The sequence below is a fragment of the Bombus vancouverensis genome, chromosome 15 (assembly GCF_051014615.1).
Source record: "Bombus vancouverensis nearcticus chromosome 15, iyBomVanc1_principal, whole genome shotgun sequence".
Classification (NCBI taxonomy): domain Eukaryota; kingdom Metazoa; phylum Arthropoda; class Insecta; order Hymenoptera; family Apidae; genus Bombus; species Bombus vancouverensis.
The window spans coordinates 8,822,653-8,841,856 of NC_134925.1; the positions used below are offsets into that span (position 1 = coordinate 8,822,653).

A 19,204-nucleotide genomic window follows, 5' to 3' on the forward strand; every position below is an offset into this window, starting at 1 on the left:
AAAGAAATACACAGAAATATTCGGAGAAAAATATAGCGTGTTCTCGAGAAGATTACTCTGAAAATCGTCGAGTGTACGCTTCATTGATAAAGCAAGCCGTGACGAGTGCGCGCATACCGCTCACAGCTTCAAAGTCGATTTTCACAAAACGAAAGCTTTGTACAAAGGAAAAGCTTTTCACAATTTTGACTCGTTCCCAAGCAATCGCTTCTTTCACGGTTCTGCCAAGAGTTATTACATCGTAAATATTATTGCAATCTCGAATCGAATTAAGGGAATAAAACGATCTCTCATCCTGCCACGGGAGTACCGGTATTCAATTAATTCGTTGCGAATTTTCCTGGCTATGGAGTCGTAATAAATTTTTCTTTTTTCTATTCTCGTACGAACCGATTTGCGAGGGTAGCTCAGAAGTGTTTCGTCTGCGCGTGCGTGGGGAGCCGGGAAACGACGCGGTAAAAAATATTTTTGCTCTCACGGGCAACAAATTCCCCAGTGTGCTGCTTATTTTCGCCAAAACGTCGCGATATTTTGCCGGGAAAGAAACGATATTACGTCAATAACGCGAGCTACCGCAGCCAGTTCGTTGCAGTGGAACGGTAAAAACGTCGATCTATCTCTCGATAAATTCTCTCGATCGCCACCTCCAGAGGCGGATCGTTCACTCGGTACAGGCCGTTTCGAAACTGCAAGAGAATTGCCACTTGTAAATCATAATATTAATGGGATGCGCTATATGCGGATATTTATGCAAATTCGTATCTTTATGAACGTACACTGGCTCGCGAGACCATTCCCACACTCGTCACGGACAAATTTTATCTTCATATTCTATGCATTATACGAAACATTTTGAAATTTCATTGCCGCTGATGAGACACGACTGTCGCGACTATATCGATCACATTTGGCAGAAATTTGTAGATGAAAAGTTATATAAAACTACGTATATGTAAAAATTACAAGATATTTGTTGCAACCATATATCTACATGTATCATATACCTAAATGGTCGCTAGAACATCGCTAGACGATGTATCTCGATCAGTTTCACGGATAATCAAGTCGACGAATACGAATATTTCAGCTGACGATCGTCGAGCCATTTCAGCCATCGATACTTTTCAACTTCTACTTTTAAAAATCCTCTCTAGAAATATACAGAGAGATTTTTTTACGAATATACAGGGTATCCCATAATACGAGCTCCATAGGAGACAAAGAGATCGTGTCCACTTTTTGACAATTTATCGATTGATTTTACGTTTCATAGGAAATATACGTATTATAGATACTTTGTAGGAAAATCCTGTCTGTACCGATATTCGTTTTTGGTATACTCGACTGTATACGTATTCGCGTTACAACGCAGTTTCTCATTTGAAAACGATAATTTGCAGAGGACGATAATGCCATGGTGCAAGGCATCGTGACAGAGGATGGCCTTTTCGATGGCACGGTCGTTACTGGATTCGAGGAATACTACATCGAGCCAACAAATAGATACTTGAACAAGGAAGAAGACACATCTCCGACGTATCACAGCATAGCTTATCGCGCCTCGGATGTATTAACGCCACGTAGATCGTTACCTTGCGCCAGTCATCAGTTGCATCAATCTGCTACTCACGATTTCACGGAAAGGTGAGTGTCTTCCAACGCATTCTGATAATTTCCACTGTGTGTTAGGAAACGTACGATTCGTCTTAGATGATATTAGAAACGTTCTTTCCATCAACTTCTATCGACATTTCATTTTCACTATTAAATGATCACTATTAAATCACGATTAAATGAGTACTATTAAATGATACGAAATTCAATGTACCTGGAACTAAATAATTAATATGTAATAGCGCGAGGATACTTTTCGTAGACGTTGTAGATCAATTAACCCTGTTACGATCCTTGAATTTTTATACTCCAATCTCACACTTAATAAGCAGAGAAAACTTTGAGCGTAGTAGTGGTAGTTTATTACCACCCCTATAGAGTTACAAGACTTTCTCTTTACCGTTTCAGTCTTAATCGCGTTTTAAAACGCGACTCCGTGTAAAAGAATTACGCCTTACAAGCATGCATCTTCACAGCTTACACAGAGAACAAGGAGAACGTACGCTTTGTATAAACTTGACTTTGCAACGTAAAACATTCGCAGTTCGTGCAAAAGCTTAAGCAACATAATAAAGTGTAACAGAAGCAAGCAAATGTAACGGAGTCTTCTATACGAGTGCGAAAAACTTTTGATATTTTACGTAAATGTTTCACGTAGAAATGGAACGACAAGATACGTATACCAATCGTAATTCGGATACTTAACAAATAAACTATTCTCCCTTACTGAAAAAAAACTCAAGAACGAAGAGAAGACACATTTCCTTGTTTCTTTCTTCTTCTTTTTTTTAATTTACATTTATTATATTCAGCATCTGTAAGCGTTTCTAGCATAACGAGAAACAAATTTACCAATTGCTTCGAAGAATTGAAACCTGTAACCGTAATCTTAGACTTTAAAGGAATCGTAGTAACGCGTAGCGATGGAAGGACGAGCAGATTGCCAGGCCTCGTCGCTGCATAGGCGTTCGCTCGTTAATGTAACAGGATAACGCCTCTAAAACAGCCCGGGCAAATCGCGTTACGTTAACCGAGGATGAAAATGGATCTAACGAGAGACAGCTCCGTTGCTCGAACGTCTGCGCCGTCTGAGGTTTATCAACTCGGAACACGGGCTGCACCTTCCTCGCGTTAATTTCGTTACCAATTTCTCCGACGCATTATTCGCCGGCATACGTGCAGGGCCGCACCACGTACATGTAACGAGCTTTAAACCGCGGATCTTCAAACATTCCCGGACGAATCGTTGGTAATTAAGCGCGAGCTAAATCGCGGTCCTTGCCAACTATCTTGTGTACAGACGTGTAAGGGAATTACAGGGGCCGGCAAACATGGCAAAATCGGCAAGACGACGATTCTACGTGAAAAAGGCGAGTCGAAAGTATAGGAGAACATTTTCTACCAAACGCCACTGTTCGTAAACTTAGAAGCAATTAGGAATTAACGTACAATGAAAATGAAACTGTTGAAACTTCTGGAAGAAACGATAATAATAAAAGCCACTTGAGTAAAGACGCGATTGACGGACATATGACAACTGTACTGATTGTAAATGATTTTCAACGATACCATACGATAAAGTTACGATAGATAAAAAAAGAAATCCATAGACCAAAAACGAGAGCCACCATGCATTGCACCATGGCATTTTGCTCTATCGTTAATTTGAATACTATATTTCAACTCTTGAATTCCATTTCAATTATCTGTTATTCGTCACGAAGGCATTTAATAAGTGCACTTTTGATTGCACAAGTTGCTTCGTAAATTCCGAAGATTTACAGAGATCTGGAACATCGAGTGTACGATTTCGTACAGGTTTTCTTTTTACATAGGAGAAAGTTACTCGCAATAGTGACAACGTTATTTCATCGAAATCAGTGAGGTGCGCGCTATCTTGAATAATTACCATAATTCCCTCACATCTTGTATCATTCCGGTTATTTTATATTCATTACGAAGGCATTTAATAAATATGATATTGATTACACAACTTGTGTTTCATAAATTAAGAAGTTATAGAACCCTGGAAACTCAAGTATACGATTTCGTACGGGTTTCTCTACGTGGAAAGAAGTTTACTCGGAGTATCGAGCTTGACAACATACTTCACCGAAATCAGTGAGCCGTACGCTGTTCCGAATAATTACCATAATTTCCTTGCTCCTTGTACCAGCAGCTTCCGCGTGCAACGAAAGCAATGATCACGTCCGCACGCCATGCACATATCGTTATACCACCGTATCTTTACTTTTTCAGGGGCGAACATGATTATGGGAACGACTCTCGGACGCTTTACGAACCTCTGCTCGGCGAGAGGCAAGCTCTCTACTCGAAGGAAAACGGTGCACGAGTTTTGACCTTGGACAGAGATAAGAGCGCAGCACGTATGGAAACGTGAGTGTCGGATGCGAGAGAGAAAACGGTCGGGGAAAATTGTTCGAGCAGGGCTCGTCCCTTCTCGTAACACGGTCCGTTTCGTTTCGTATCGTGTAACGTTTCGTTCTGAGTAAAATCATAAAAATCACGAAACGGTAGTCGGTCTCGGGCGAACCGCTACGAAAAAAGGATAAGCCGCGCTTATCCGGGTGCCGTAAGAAATTCGCGACTCGCCGTTTTTCTCCTTTTTAGAAGCAGCGACGGTGATCGTATCGCTAGGCATTTGCACAAACGTGCCACCGTGGATCCGCGAAAAACTACCTGCATGCTGTACCTGCAAGCGGATCATCAGTTTTTCGCGAGATACGGCACGGAGGAGGCTTGCATCGAGGTGATGACGAGACACGTGCAAAGGGTCAACTCCATTTATAAGCACACTGGTAAATTTCTTACTCGTTTCTCGCGTTCTTTATAGCACGATGGAAGTTCGGCGATTTTCTTAGTATCAGAGTCCGGAGCCGATATTCTTAGAACGTTTATAGGAATTAGCGCGCTTGCGAAAGAATATGGAGAGCCTGACAAACTGAATATTAGAAAATGATTAAGATCTTGAAGAATTATCGGTGGAAACCTTGCAGCTTTTGGAGAACTCGAATGTTCGTGGTCGTGATAAAAATCTCGCCAATTGTACGTAATTAGTTATACGTAATCGGTACATAGGCGCATTTTCCAAACTGGTCTCTCTTGCACGATAGTTGTTTACTAACCGGTAATATCGGTCGATTAACGGGTGACAAGCGTAACTTACGATTTTACGTTGTATAGAACTATCATCAACTGTAACTCTTGTAACCCTAACCCGTAGTTCTCTGTTTCAATATCAAACTTGTTAGCGTTACGCAATGGAATTTATTAAGGCGCGTGACTTGTAAAATTTCGTTAACAATAGTAGTTCCATTTGGCAATTAAGTACCGAGCGTAAGTTCGTTGCGAGCCAGTTTCACAAGAAACTACGATCATAAAATATTCGCCAACGTTGTGTATGCACTGTCCGCGAACGATATACGTATGTACCTCGTCCCGACTCCAGACATCTAAGGAGAACACGTTGCTGTTGCTAGATTTCAACCAGGACGGCAGACCTGACAACATCAGCTTCATGATAAAACGTGTGAAAGTTCACAGCGAGGACGCGTTGAGAGATCCCAATTATCGATTCCCAGGCAACTACGGCGTGGAAAAGTATCTGGAGCTCTTCTCCGGTAAATAAATCTTCCTTCTAACGATACTTCGTATAACGCCAGCCGATTGTTGTTTGCGGCGAAAGAAACATCCGATCGATCACCCGAACGATTGCAAATCCCCCGGTTCGTCTTGTTCATTGCAGAAGAGGATTACGACGCGTTCTGCTTAGCTTACATGTTCACGTATCGGGATTTCGAGATGGGAACGCTTGGACTAGCTTGGACCGGTGATTTGAAAAACGCTGGTGGAGTCTGCGAAAAGAACGGGGTAAGCTTGTTGTTACGGTAAATTAAAAAAATATTGCAATATATATATATAATTGTAATGATATATCGTAGTATAGCGTAACTACAAATTATTCCAAAAAATATTATACTAGTTGTATACGTTCGAAAATTTATAAAATAGGCAGTAAGGAGGAGACACCATGTTACCAGGTTATTAGAATTTTTATTATCGTTTCATTTGTACTTTAGGCCCAGAGGCTATTGCGAGGACGTTGTCGAGTTCATAGATCGTTACCGATACGGTAAACTATTTCGCAAAAATGACCAAAATTCCTATGAATTTTAAACTTTCTTCGAAAATATCCGAAGCAAAAATGACAATAAAGAATAGAAATCATACAATTTCCAAAGACGAAGGATGAAATAGAAATCGACTATCGGTCGACTCTCCGTCCTTTTTCGTTTCTTTCATCGAGGAAGCCTCGAAACTCGGAAATCCGAAGCTCACTGCCGCTTCCTTTCGAAACGAACATCGAACACCTTGAAATCTACAAAATGTACTATAAACTTTGCAGCACTATCGTGGCAGTATGAAGTCGCTGAACACCGGAATAGTGACTTTGCTGAATTACGGCAAGCACGTACCACCCGCCGTTTCTCACGTCACTTTGGCCCACGAGATCGGTCACAACTTTGGCTCACCGGTAGGCTGTTTTGAATTTACTTACTCCATATACGTACGCGTACACGGTCTCGTTCTTGCTTCTAGATGAGACATTACGACCGCTTCCTAATGTTAATACGTTTTTCGTGCCAAGCAAGGCGCATAGAAAGAGAAAGAGGAGAGACGAGTTTGACGGTTCTGCTCGTTTTTCTAGGACTGTCGATGTCGATACGCGCGTAACACGAGGCGCCACTTTACTTTGTTTCAGCACGATCCGGAACAATGCACGCCCGGCGGAGAGGATGGAAACTTCATTATGTTCGCTCGTGCTACCAGCGGCGACAAGCGAAACAATAATCGTTTCAGCCCATGTAGCTTGAGTGCCATAAACCCAGTTTTGAATAGCAAAGCTCGTTCTCCGAAGGGTTGCTTTACTGGTCAGTCTCTGGCTCGTTACTTTTATATCCCCTGTCGAATATCGAATATTCGCGGAATGTACCCGTCCGTTATAGTTGCGCGCTCCTCCAATCGAAAGTTATTTAACGTAGCGATATTTCCACCGAATATATCTATCCTGAATAATAGTCGAAACTTTTAAGTACAGTTTCCTCCAGCGATAAAGTCGTTCCGCGGATCCCCGCTTTCACTATATCCTTCGTAAGGACTGGAAACTTAGAGCATAAACGGTCCGCCATAGATATCAGGACACGCGATATTTAATATAAATTGAATACCTTTCGCTGCTATCATTTTATTATAAGATCTGTCATTTCATTCGTATCGTATCGACGATCGAATCAATCTACTAGTAATTTGCACGAAGGAACTGTTATTCTGCGTTTATCGTGATAAAAAATTCCTATAAAATAAATTTATAACTTAATTAATTATTGGGACTTGGATGCTTTTAATAGCTGCGAGTTCTCAAGATTTTTGCATCGCTGTGATTTCCGATACGCCCTATGCGTCTTATAACGTGAAATATTAAATAGAATAAAATTTGTTCGATTTTTTTGACAAATGCGACGAATAAGTCCTAATACTTATGGCAGTGTATATATTGGGTTGAGCAACAAGTTCATTCGCCTTTCACCGATGTAGATATATATTTTTAGAAAATGCAGAGACGAGAACTCTCGAATTTTTTATAATATAAATTCGGATAATATAAATTTACGGAGAAACGAGATAAACAAGTTAGAAGAATTTTATATGGAAATAATCGTCAAAGTAAATACGACGCTTCGTAGTCTTTCAAGCAGAAGCGAATGAACCTATTGCTGAACCTAATATGCGCATTTATGTACACGTTTAGAGAGAAACCGAGGAAACTGTGTATGTTTTTCCAGAGCCGCAAGTGTCATTATGCGGCAATGGTGTCATCGAAGAGGGTGAAGAGTGCGACTGCGGATGGGAAGAAGATTGCAGGGATTCGTGTTGTTTTCCCCAACGTCGTTATCCGCCAGCAGGCGAGACACCCTGTACACTCACACCGGGTTCCATTTGTAGTCCTAGTCAAGTACGTAAACGCAGGATACGATATATTACAACATACGTTTCAAATAGACTCGCCGTATTCTTTCCATATGACCTCGAGGATCTTTTCATATGTTAAAAGCGAATTAATTAATTAATAATTAATTAAAAGCGAAAGAACTCCAGGATTGCAGCAATTAAAAGCGTGTTATCGTTTTTCAGGGTCCATGTTGTACCGCAGAGTGCAATTTAAGATTCGGAGACAAGTGCAGAGACGACAACGGATGTCGCGACGCAAGCTTCTGCGACGGTCGATCACCGTATTGTCCTCCTTCCATCAACAAGCCCAACAAGACGATCTGCAATCGCGAATTTGTGTGTTTTATGGGGGTGAGCGTGAAATCCAGACAATGACGGAGAAATATTTTTCCGCATATGCATCGTTTACCTTTTTCCTTGTTTCATAGGAGTGCACCGGTAGTATATGCCTTGCATACGGATTGGAATCTTGCCAGTGCATTCCCGGGCCAAATGATCCACCGACGAAAGCCTGTGAACTATGTTGTCGTCTACCCGGAGAAAATCAACCTTGCTTGTACGTTATGAACCGCATTTTTCTCTGCGCTTGTATTTTTTTATAATGTTAAAAATAAATATATATCGATGATCGATGTTACGCGTGTAGGTCGTCTTTTGATTGGAACTCTCCACCCTACGACATTCCGGACATGTTCTCGAAGCCTGGAACACCGTGCAATGATTATAACGGATACTGTGACGTCTTCCAAAAATGTCGAGAGGTACGACCATATGACATTTTATCATACGGCGAGTTTATCATAGTAGCCGAGCTATAAATAGGCAAACGCTTACTCGTACATACTCGCTCTTTATATTATGGCAAATCTTGTCTCTTTTTCTTGTGATACAGAATAAGAAAATACGGTTACTACGTTGTGGTACCAAACTGAAAATAGAAAATTTTTAAAGTTCTATCTTCGGGAGATTTCATGTTCTCATTGCATCGATACTTTTTTTTATATTTATAGCGATTCCAGATTTTTATTTTGAGCAATAATTCCAAAGTAGATTAAATCGAATTTCGATTTTCTCTATTTAGATGCTTCGTCGCGGTAGATACAGACTTTATCTATCGATGATAGGATACTTTTTACCTACGAACTGTTCTACAGGTTGATCCAAGTGGTCCTTTAGCAACCTTAAGGAAGCTTCTCTTATCCGACGAAAGTCTAGCCACGTTCCGTCGTTGGATAATTGACCACTGGTACGCAGCCGCTTTTATCATTGTGGCTGCTGTATCGCTATTGGTAAGCGTTACTTTAATTCTTCCTTTAATCTTCAACGTTAATTTTCATTCTATTCTTGTTATTTTTTCTATACACGTTCGAATTGTTCTTTAGAAAAATACAGTTTACTATATAATACCGATACCAATCATTTTTACGCCAGAGACTGTCGAGGAAACGCGCGGATAAAAAACGTGTCGAGAGTAAGTCTAGGAACAGACGAAAGTAGAGTCTTGTATCTGCAGCATCTGTAACACACGCTAGTTGAAAACATCGTTGTACCTTTGTATCTAATTCGTCATAAATCCTCCAGCATTCGTATAACTATTCGTGTAACGAACACGCGATCGTACGACTATCAGCAGTATCGTAGTTGATTTTCCTCGTACATTTCACCGCTAACATCTGCCTAAATCAATACCTGTAACGGTAGAACACGCAACCACTTGATATCATCGTTAATACTTTACGACTCGTTCTTTGAATTTAGGTGGCGAGCATGCGATTACTGGGCAAACGGCCGGACCTGAAACTCAAGTCAGTTACAATAATACACAGCTCAACGACGGAAACTGTGCGTCTTCCGCCGGAGGGAACGGAGGGAGTGACGGTGCATCCTCCGGCTGTACGTGCAAAGCTTCCGCTCAGCAGAAAAGTCAGGGAGAAGAGGAGACACCGGAAGCATAAGGATTCTCATGGGAACGCGGACAAATCCGGCAAGGATGCATCGAAGAAGAAGAAACAACCGCAATCACAGGCGAAGAGGATATCGGCGAACGCGACCGAGGACTTTGCTAGGAAGAGATCAGCAGACGTGACGCCTGCGATGATACAAGAGAACAAACGGAAGAAGACCTTCCCAAGTCGAGATAAGCAGAATTCGAGTGGCAACGTAAGCGGCGCGGACAACGAGAAAAGAAAGCGTAAGAAGCAACACAAGAAAGAAGTGATCGATTATTCGGCTATCCAGGCTGAGAAAGAAACCGAGCCAAACGCCGATCCGAAAAGCAAAGTACGTTCCTGGTTATTGGCATCCTCTCAATGTCGGCCGGAAACTGGCAGAAGCAACGCGACTGGTTTACCGAAAAGCAAGTCTACCCCTGTGGGTCTGACTGGTGCAGGAACCAGACTGCCTGCGACCAGGCAAGCGGTTTCGAGGAGACCAACCGAATCTAAAGAAACGAAAGCACCAGCAAGTTCAGGGACAAGAAAAGAGAGGGCGAAGCTGCAAGTAGTTTATAAACCTCCCTTCAGGTTCAGCGTGAAACTGAGAAAATCCGACAAGGTAGCGCAGGTTCCCGCCATGGCGCCAAACACGACACACGTCAATGGCAGGCCGAAGCTTCCACGAACCGGTGTTCTTCTAAGGACAGCGAAAAAGAAGGACAGGGTCAGAATCGGCAGGGCCAGACAAATAGCGCCTACAGGAATCGGAAACAGTGCGGGTGATTTACCTGAGCCAGCCAATTCTGATCTCCATACCGTTCCTTCCGATCTCGAGGTGTTACTGTCCGAGAGCGAGTTCCTCTTCTCGGACACGTGACCACGGTGAATCAGAGACGCTTAGATCTGTTCATTATTTAGAGGAATCTTTTTAGAAAAAAGATCTGTATCGAAGAAATCGATACGTCGAAGAATCCCGTCCGCCGAAGTCGCGAAGGATAGGTACATGTGAAAACCTTTTACATGCTATCCCGTGGTTCAGCCTCAGTTTCGCTAATGATAAATATAATTAACCGCTCTGGTCGATCGTTAAAAAACGCTCGACAGAATAAAGAATCAAAAGAAGAAGATATTTATTATTAGTGAAATCGAACTTCGAAGAACCAAACCGTTTTATCGTATTAGTCTAATGGCTGCTGGGCGTGTTTTCATAAACGTTGACGCAACCCCAAATGAGCTTCTTCCGTTCTACTGTGCTGGAATTTATTTTTTTATCGGTATCTAATAACGAGGAGCACGCATACACATATGGCGTACGCTTTCGCTCTTTTTCACGTCTTCCTAGTAATAAGACGACATATCTGTCGTACGTTCAGAATAATTCACCTCGTAAATCGTCGAATTCGTATTACGATGTAACGATCGATCACCGAAACGATCCGCGCGTTCTATGGAAGTGCTAGTTGAACGATTCAAGCCAAGTTTTCTTCTTCCAAAGAAAAGGGGCCAAATTTCACTTTAAAAAAAAAAAAAGAAAAAAAAAGAGAAGACTAACCGCAGCCGTGCGCATCGACGTATCGATGGCGCAAGGGACAAAAAGTCACAGACCTATTTTCGCTTGTCGAAAAGCGCGCAGAAAAATTTGTTCTTTCTCCGGAAACACGAGATTACGATTCGTTTGCGATCGCAGCTTTAATAACAATTAAGGGATCAGCGTTCGATCGATGTGAGATGCGACTTCTAGAGTGATGTATCGTCTTATTTGCAGACGAATAACGGAGAGAAAGAGAATGGGAGAAAGAAAAACACTTAAAACTATTACTATATCGTGCCTATCGTACACCGCTGTTCGAAACTTACGAAAAGAATCTCGCGATCGAAGAGAAAACTTCTTGCTTTTCCTTGGTGATGGTTTTTCGTGAGACAAACAGGAAGTCAGCAGACACACGATTTGCTAAGGAATTCGTGATCTAGCGACGAATCGAAGTTTCTCTTGGAAAAAAAAAAAAAAATAAGAGAAGAATCTTTGAGAACGTAAATCGCGGTTGATAGTTGAAGCTAGTCTATCCTTTTTGAGTTTCTTTAAAGATCGTCTATCGTCAACTTGATACTTTTTGCCTGCACTTGCTGTTGTTAATCTAACGTACTATTCTCATGGTTCCTATTCGCCGGCAATTCCTAACCGCGGTGTAAAACTTGCCGGATTATTTGCATTTCCAGTGGATAAGCGATGGCAAGACTCTCGTTGAGCTATTTATATTTTTGAGACTGTATAAACGATACGAGAATTAACGACACGCATTCTTCGCTATATTTCCATGAGTTTCATTCCTCCCAGTGTGTATTCAGAGACTGTCTACCCTACTGGGAAAACGGCTGTAGCTTAATCGTATTGAAATGATTTATCATTACTATTCTGCGGTGCTATTAGTCAATATCGCTTAACGAAACGATTCTGTGCCCGTCGAACATTCCAACGATTCCTCCAAATCTCTTTCCATCCAATCGAATCTATGTTCCTCTTATTTCCCTCGTTGAAACTACTTGTTCTTATTCTAACGTTTGTTAATGTTATTTGTTATTTGCTTCGATTCATTCCACTCCACAGAAACGGTGTTTTTCTCAGAATACTCTAGCATTTACCCGATGCTTCTATTACTTTGACCCACCATATAAAGATCTTATCGATCGCAAGCATTATTGAAATATCCGGTAACATTTATGGTTTCGTGAAACAAGAAGAATAGCTTCCGCGAAACGTACTAGAGACTTGCGAGAGTTATGTGTTAAAAAAAAAAAAAAGAAAAAAAACGCTTGTATCGTCGTTAAGACGCCGAGAGAAGGCGTCGTGATTGGTCTCGTTGACGAAGAGCAACAGGAAATTTCTGACCAGATTTGTTCACCGTTGATGAGATATTATTAGCGTTAAGGGACGGAGGTGGGCAAATCTATTTTTCGTTGTTCATTAATGTAAAACACGCTGCGATAAATACTGCCATAACGTATCGTACAAGAGGGAATTACGCGTAAAACGATACGTGTATATCGTTATAACGCGAAAGAACCATCGAGACACGCTTCGTTTGCCCACCTCTGATTAAAACCAGTAGAGTATTTTGCCGATTGCTGCGAATAAATGAACAAAAATCTGCTTGTGTGTATACATACGTGCGTACGTGTACTTAAATCGTAAGAATATGTGATTTTACTTTTACGTGAATTTATATACACGTTTAACAGATTACGGCGTAAGCGGATTGCGATCGAGTCTCTGCAATCTCTGAGAGTCGATCGTTCAATATGTGTTACGCGACTAATATTTAATTAACCCATTGGCCTAATATTACGTAAACCGTAAGCGATTATTATTTAGTCAGAAACGTTTACTCGAATAGTCGGTACTATTTATTAAACGAAACAGAGAAGAATCAACTAGTGCGACTGCAGTTTCCGACTGGCTAAGAAATTCTTGGATCCATCTTCCTTTCTTCGTTTCTCTTAGAGAAAAGTTAGAAGAAACGACGCGTAGAAAACCGCGTCAGTCGAAAGAGAAAATAAGAGTAGCGAGTCGATGTAGGCAAATGGGTTATCAAAGGAAATGTGATTTTACTTTTAAGACCAATCTGTGTTAAATTCGTGAACATGACCGGTTCTGAGCCAGTGGCCATGTCGCCTAATTCCCTCCCTCGTTATCGCTTCGTACTTAAGAAATTCTCCATAAAGGTTCTTTAGTTCGCTGGAAGAAAGAACCGTAGGTCAGGACCATTCGTCGAGATGCAATTTCGATACGTGGAGATAAGGATTTCACGTAGCGTATAAGGAATACAAATAGACAACTTACAATAGTATTCAGTTTTTAAAGTTTACGATCATTACGATCATCCATTGAACGACGATCTTCCGAGAAAAGAATTTCTCTACGATCTCAGGAATGCGTTTCACGAGTTCATTTCCGAATATTACTGTACCGTTTCCAAGTGTATAATGTTTTAACGATAGATATGTTAATTTACTCGTCATTTAAAGAAGAGATGAGAACGATCGACCGATCAAATTAGTTTGTAAGCGACTATGGCGACTAGCCAGTCACCGAGAAAACTAACGTTCGTACTTATAGTTATTCTTAATGCTCGAGTGCTACTTGTTTCGCTACTTCAACCCCTTCTTACGCCGAAGATGTTTTAACACAGAGTGAAAGAGAGAGAGAGAGAGAGAGAGAGAGAGAGAGAGAGACGGAAAAAGAAGGAAGAAAGAAATTGAAACGATCGTTTTGATATTACATGACAATTGTTATAAATCGAAAATGAAAAATTGCAAATGGAAGGGGTAAAAATGGTAGAAGAAATCGCTCGAGAATTGCCTCGATTGCCAAGAAAAATCCGATCGGCAGAACGAAACTCGTTAGTTAGCTGTTCCCGTCCGATTTTTCGATACTGGACACGCCCGAGGCGAGACTGCTAATTTATCATGTACTTAATATCCAATATAAGATGGGGCTGCTGTATTTTTACACGGACTTTGTATAAATGACGAGAGCCGCAAGAACCGCGAGAGCGATGGTTTTCGCGCATCATTGTATATATCTGTATACCAATAAATAGCTGTAGAATTAAAAATTTAATTTCATCTTCAGTGTTTCTATTTAAAGCACGTTGTTCTTCGCCTGCTGAAATTTCACTGCCTCCAAGTTAGATTCCGAATGACACTTAGTTTCGTTAATATCAATTTCACGCCTTATCTTTCCTGCATCCTTCGAACGTTGCGTTTTATTTTGCTCTATAGTCTCGCGCAATTCATTTCCATATTGGACGACTACAAATAAAATATGGCAAAGCTTACCCACGTTAGTTCCGATATCTTTGATATCAACGGCGATTTACACACCTTTTTCGCGTCGTGCTTGCTCCTCTTGGCCTTCCTTTTCCTCCTGTTTCTTTCGTTCATCTGCCAAATACTTGGCGAAAGCAGCGTCGATCGCATTTTCTTTCGCCTTCCTTTCAGCCACAGCTCTCTGAGTTTTTGCCTGTTCATTTTACAGCCTCTAACAATCTTTATACGCGATGTTACATTTCTTACGCGTATTGTATAAAAAGATAATGCGCAATGAAAAGCAAAAAAGAAATTCCGCGATGCAACCATAATCTCACCATCTCTTCTAGTTGTTGTCTCGCAGTACGTTTCTTTTTCATCGCCAGTTTAATCGCTTCAGCCGCCAGTTTGCGTTCTTTCTCTACCAAATATAATTCCCTGGAAATTTCTTCCCGTTCTATTCGTTTATGCTCTTCCTCCATCAATTTACTCATCATCTTTTCTAACATAGCGTCCTTAGCTGCCTGAGTATCGGCCTAAAAAAGACAGGTGCGTTGTTAAGATAAAATTCAGTGCCAATGAATGGACGTCTTCGTAGAACCTTTCCTTCAGCTTCCCTCTTTTGCAAAGCCTCCCTTTTAGCGATGATTCGCAAAATCTCGTCGTGTTCCTGCTTCAGAACCTCCCTCCTCTTCTCTTTCCAAAATCGTCGAGCTTTTAAAAAAGCATCCTTCTCAGCCTCCATCAAAGCAGCTATTTCTTTCTTCCTCCTCTCCGCTTCCAAATTTTCTTGGTGCATCGTCTCGCCAACTTCTTCCATTATTTTTCGCTCGCGATGCTTCTCCTCCTCTTTCTCACGCAGTTTCCGTCGATTGTCTAGAAGTTGGTTCTGGAGATCTCTTTTGTAACTTAATTTCTTCTGCCGCTGCTTTATCTCAAAATCTTCCTCGACATCCCATGGGCTGGACAGATTAGAAGTTTGTATCTGTTCATCCTGAGTCTTCTTTTCTATCAACTCTACGTGTTTCTTCTCCAAAGCTTCGTTACATACAGATGGAACAGCAGATTTTATCTTTCTACTCTTTAATGACTCTTGCAGTTCGATATCTGTATTATATTAATAGGTGCACAGTAAGTAAATTTCTAATTAATAGACTGCGGCTATTTATGCAAATTCATATTTTTATGGATATAATTACAAGCATATAGACGTTATAGTTATAATAAACATTAAACATAAAACATTATAGAGAGTATTGTACTTTGCATATTTTGTATATGTTTGCATATTATATGCATTGTGTGCATCTTTGCAGCTTCTAATTTTCCATGAATGCATATACACCAACAGTTTAACAACGAGTTAAAGGAAAATTGCGCTTTTACGTTTACGACGTGCAAGCTCCTCGACTAGTCGCTGCGTGCGTTTAAGCTGCCGAATTTTTACATCACCAGCCGCCTTGGCATATTGTAGTTTTTCCGCTTCTAATGCTTCTTTGCGTTCAATGTGCTGTTGACGTAATCTTCGCTTCTTTTCGGCACTTTTCTCTATTATCCTTCGCCGTGCCTCTATTTCATCGGCTTTCTGATTTTTGATCCTCGTGAAATCGTCATCCCCCTTCCCATTTTGCCATCTAATCATTATTCAGGTCAATTCAGACGGAGTTTTTGTTGAAAAATTTCTATCTTTGTGCGTATCGTATGCCAAATTGATGAACAGAGAAAACATAAAAGCATCGCGTTTAAAGCTAGCAGGAAGTATGCAGTGTCGAGGAAACAATGAGATAATATCTATGTTTAATTATGAATACAAATTTTGTAAAACTATTTACAAAATACGATATTACACAGAGAAATCACTATTTTTTAAAAGATATGTACAAAATATTCCAGTTTAATAGTCAGCTGCATTGCTGGCCAAGTAATCACGGCGTCCGATATTCGAAGCTTGTTTGTTCTGGATAGCTTCCAGTTTGGGACACTCTGTGATTCTGTGACCAAGACCACCACAATAACTGCATCCACGCTCATCTGAAATGTAATAAAAAAAAAACACGGTTTATTTCCTGCTTCTTAATAAAAAAGAAAATGTAAATGTTATCTGCAATCGTTTTACCTCCCAAATTGAGGTATTTTTCATTCTCTGAACAAAGTTCCAGCAAGAATGGTGGAACCTTTTGTTTCGCTTCCATAAGCAAGTGTTTAAGATCCAGTAACACAGACTCGTCATTTGCTTTGTTAATAAATGTTGTTGCTATTCCAGTTCGTCCAGAACGCCCAGTTCTTCCGATCCTATGCACTATACATAAAAATTAATTATTTATGTAATTAATCATTGCTTAATAATTAATAGAAACATGCTAAATTACCATAGTTTTCAACATCATCCGGCATATCGTAATTTATAACGTGTTGCACATCGGCAAAATCGAGACCTTTGGATGCAACATCCGTCGCAACCAATACATCCTTCCGGCCTTCACGAAAAGCTTCTACAGAACGTGATCTTTCTTCCTGATCTATAAAAAAGTAATTACACAATTTAAACACTAGAAATATACTTGATGATATTTATTGCGTTAAAATTGAATATACCTTTTCCACCATGTATTGCTACCGCTTCAACGCCCTTTAGCAGTAAGTATTCGTGAATAGCATCAACGTCTTGCTTTTTCTCGGCAAATATAAGTACAGGTGGGGGGGTTTTTTGTAAACATTCCAGGAGATACACGATTTTAGCTTCTTGCTTGACGTATTCAACTTCTTGTATTACATTCATAGACGCTGCACCTGCGCGACCAACATTAATCGTCACAGGTTTTACTAAAGCGGAACGCGCAAAATTTTGAATCTTCTTTGGCATAGTTGCAGAAAACAGTAACGTTTGTCTCTGACCCTATATGAAATATATGCTCAAATGTAGTACAAACAATTTTTAATATAATAAAAATATAACAAAGTATATTTACCCTGAAGAACGAAAAAATTGTTCGCACATCTTCTTCAAAACCCATGTCGATCATACGATCGGCTTCGTCCATACACAGATAACGACACACGCTAAGTTTTACCATCTTTTTATCTAACATATCCATTAGTCTTCCAGGAGTTGCCACCATAATGTGAACACCTCTATAATGAAGGCAAAGATTATATAATGCGATAGAAATATCGAAATAAGAAAAATCAAAGCAGAATACTTGCTTGTTAATAACTTCTAAAGATTCTGATACAGGTACACCTCCAATTGCTAAACAGCTGCGTATTTCGGGACAACCTGCTTGTCGTAAAGTATTCGTATAATGTCGAATAATATCGTAAGTTTGTTTCGCTAATTCTCGAGACGGACAAATGATTAAACCTGAAAGAGGATAAACGTCATATTTAATATCATTATATTATTTAATATCATTTTCTAAATATTTTATTTTTTATATTATCACAATATAGTATTACCATATGGTCCTTCGTTTCTCACAAATGGCATAGCCACTTCTTGTTCTAGACAAAACATTATAATAGGTAATACAAATACCAATGTTTTGCCGCTACCAGTGAAGGCAATGCCAATCATATCGCGACCTGATAATCTATAAAAAGGAAAAAAATAAATACTTTATATTTTACAGAAACATGACTACAAATATACAATAAATGTATACTAACACTGTTGGTATTCCTTGAACTTGAATTGGTGTGGGTTTAATGATACCTTTCTGTTCCAAACCATTCAGTATACCTCTATGAAATTTCATCTCTTTGAAGCTTTTCAATGGTGGTGGTACATCATCTCCCTCTACTAAAATTCTAAGTTTCCTCCTAATCCTTTCATGTCTTGCTTCTCCTGCAGTGAGAACTGCTCTTGGAGGTCTCCAACTGGTCTTTATTGGGTCCTCGTATTGAATACCCTTTGCTAATTCCGCTACACCCATTAAAGCTTTATTTTCTGCTACACTCTCTAGGATCTTTTCTTCTTCCTTCAACTGTTTTTCCATAGCACTTTCCTTCTTAGCTAAAATATTTTACGAATCGGTTATTTTAAATTATTGAAAATTTTTTATTTCATGAAGTATGCCATACACGGTTACCTTCTGCTAATTTTTTTAATTCAGTATGTTGATCCAACAAAGAAATGTTCGACTTTCTTCCCCATACTTGCCCATCATCATCATCTGCATCATCCTTTTCATTCTCACTGCTACTTTTCCCGATAATACCAGCAGCAGCTTCATCTTTAAGTTGTCCAAGCTTACCAAGCTTAATTAATTGATATTTTTTACGTTCTTTAACTGGCACATAAGGAACATAATCGTCATCTGTTTCCAAGGGACTGCTTTCCTTGTCTCCTTCTCTTCTGTATCTCTATATTAAGAAACATTTATTAATTTATTAGTTAGAGAAATTTTAGAGATATGTAATTAATAAGAGATAAAATATCAGATAGTAAAATAACCTTTCGTGGAGGATCTCCTTTTTCTTGTGCCATTTTTTACACAATTAAATACTTTAAATATTTTAAGATTCAAAGATGATTCAAACGAATAATTTATGTGATAACAGACATAGTATTCTATGTGTTATTAAGGAATCCACATATAACCTATATTCCATATAATTGTATTCCCAAACTTTAAAAGAACGAAGTAATATATTCAGTGAATATGTCGTAATGCCACCATTATCAATATTTCAAAAGTACTTTTCGATAATATCAATTATTTTATTCTTGATGATTCTATTAAAAATTAATATTAATAATAAAGAAACACTTTGGAAGTTGTTTACATTACATTCAGATTCGATACTCGATACTCAATACT

The 19,204-nt window shown here is 39.7% G+C and overlaps 3 protein-coding genes across 3 annotated transcripts in view; 1 reads left to right on the forward strand and 2 right to left on the reverse strand.

The window, feature by feature from the left end:
• LOC117166445 (disintegrin and metalloproteinase domain-containing protein 10) overlaps positions 1-14,201 on the forward strand; it is a 56,824-nt gene extending 42,623 nt beyond the window's left edge. Inside the window, exons 5-17 of the mRNA XM_033350412.2 lie at positions 1,401-1,644; positions 3,874-4,011; positions 4,246-4,433; positions 5,115-5,255; positions 5,381-5,505; positions 6,041-6,169; positions 6,398-6,566; positions 7,479-7,648; positions 7,828-7,995; positions 8,073-8,200; positions 8,291-8,405; positions 8,799-8,933; positions 9,403-14,201. Of these exons, the coding sequence (XP_033206303.1) occupies positions 1,401-1,644; positions 3,874-4,011; positions 4,246-4,433; positions 5,115-5,255; positions 5,381-5,505; positions 6,041-6,169; positions 6,398-6,566; positions 7,479-7,648; positions 7,828-7,995; positions 8,073-8,200; positions 8,291-8,405; positions 8,799-8,933; positions 9,403-10,455 (2,903 nt within the window). The 3' untranslated portion in view covers positions 10,456-14,201. The remainder of the gene's footprint in view (positions 1-1,400; positions 1,645-3,873; positions 4,012-4,245; positions 4,434-5,114; positions 5,256-5,380; positions 5,506-6,040; positions 6,170-6,397; positions 6,567-7,478; positions 7,649-7,827; positions 7,996-8,072; positions 8,201-8,290; positions 8,406-8,798; positions 8,934-9,402) is intronic.
• On the reverse strand, positions 12,362-16,034 carry LOC117166449 (uncharacterized). The gene is made up of 4 exons (XM_076625111.1): positions 14,986-16,034; positions 14,723-14,920; positions 14,460-14,598; positions 12,362-14,387 (listed from the first exon to the last, which is right to left on the reverse strand). The coding sequence occupies exons 1-4, from the start codon at positions 15,202-15,204 to the stop codon at positions 14,218-14,220; spliced, it is 726 nt and encodes a 241-aa protein (XP_076481226.1). The 5' UTR covers positions 15,205-16,034; the 3' UTR covers positions 12,362-14,217.
• Positions 16,035-16,164: 130 nt separating this feature from the next.
• Positions 16,165-19,185, reverse strand: abs (ATP-dependent RNA helicase abstrakt). Its single transcript, XM_033350414.2, has 10 exons — positions 18,838-19,185; positions 18,473-18,746; positions 18,051-18,396; positions 17,841-17,974; positions 17,589-17,745; positions 17,354-17,516; positions 16,980-17,280; positions 16,754-16,903; positions 16,501-16,683; positions 16,165-16,415 (listed from the first exon to the last, which is right to left on the reverse strand). The coding sequence occupies exons 1-10, from the start codon at positions 18,868-18,870 to the stop codon at positions 16,279-16,281; spliced, it is 1,878 nt and encodes a 625-aa protein (XP_033206305.2). The 5' UTR covers positions 18,871-19,185; the 3' UTR covers positions 16,165-16,278.
• Between the last annotated feature and the right edge of the window lie 19 nt (positions 19,186-19,204).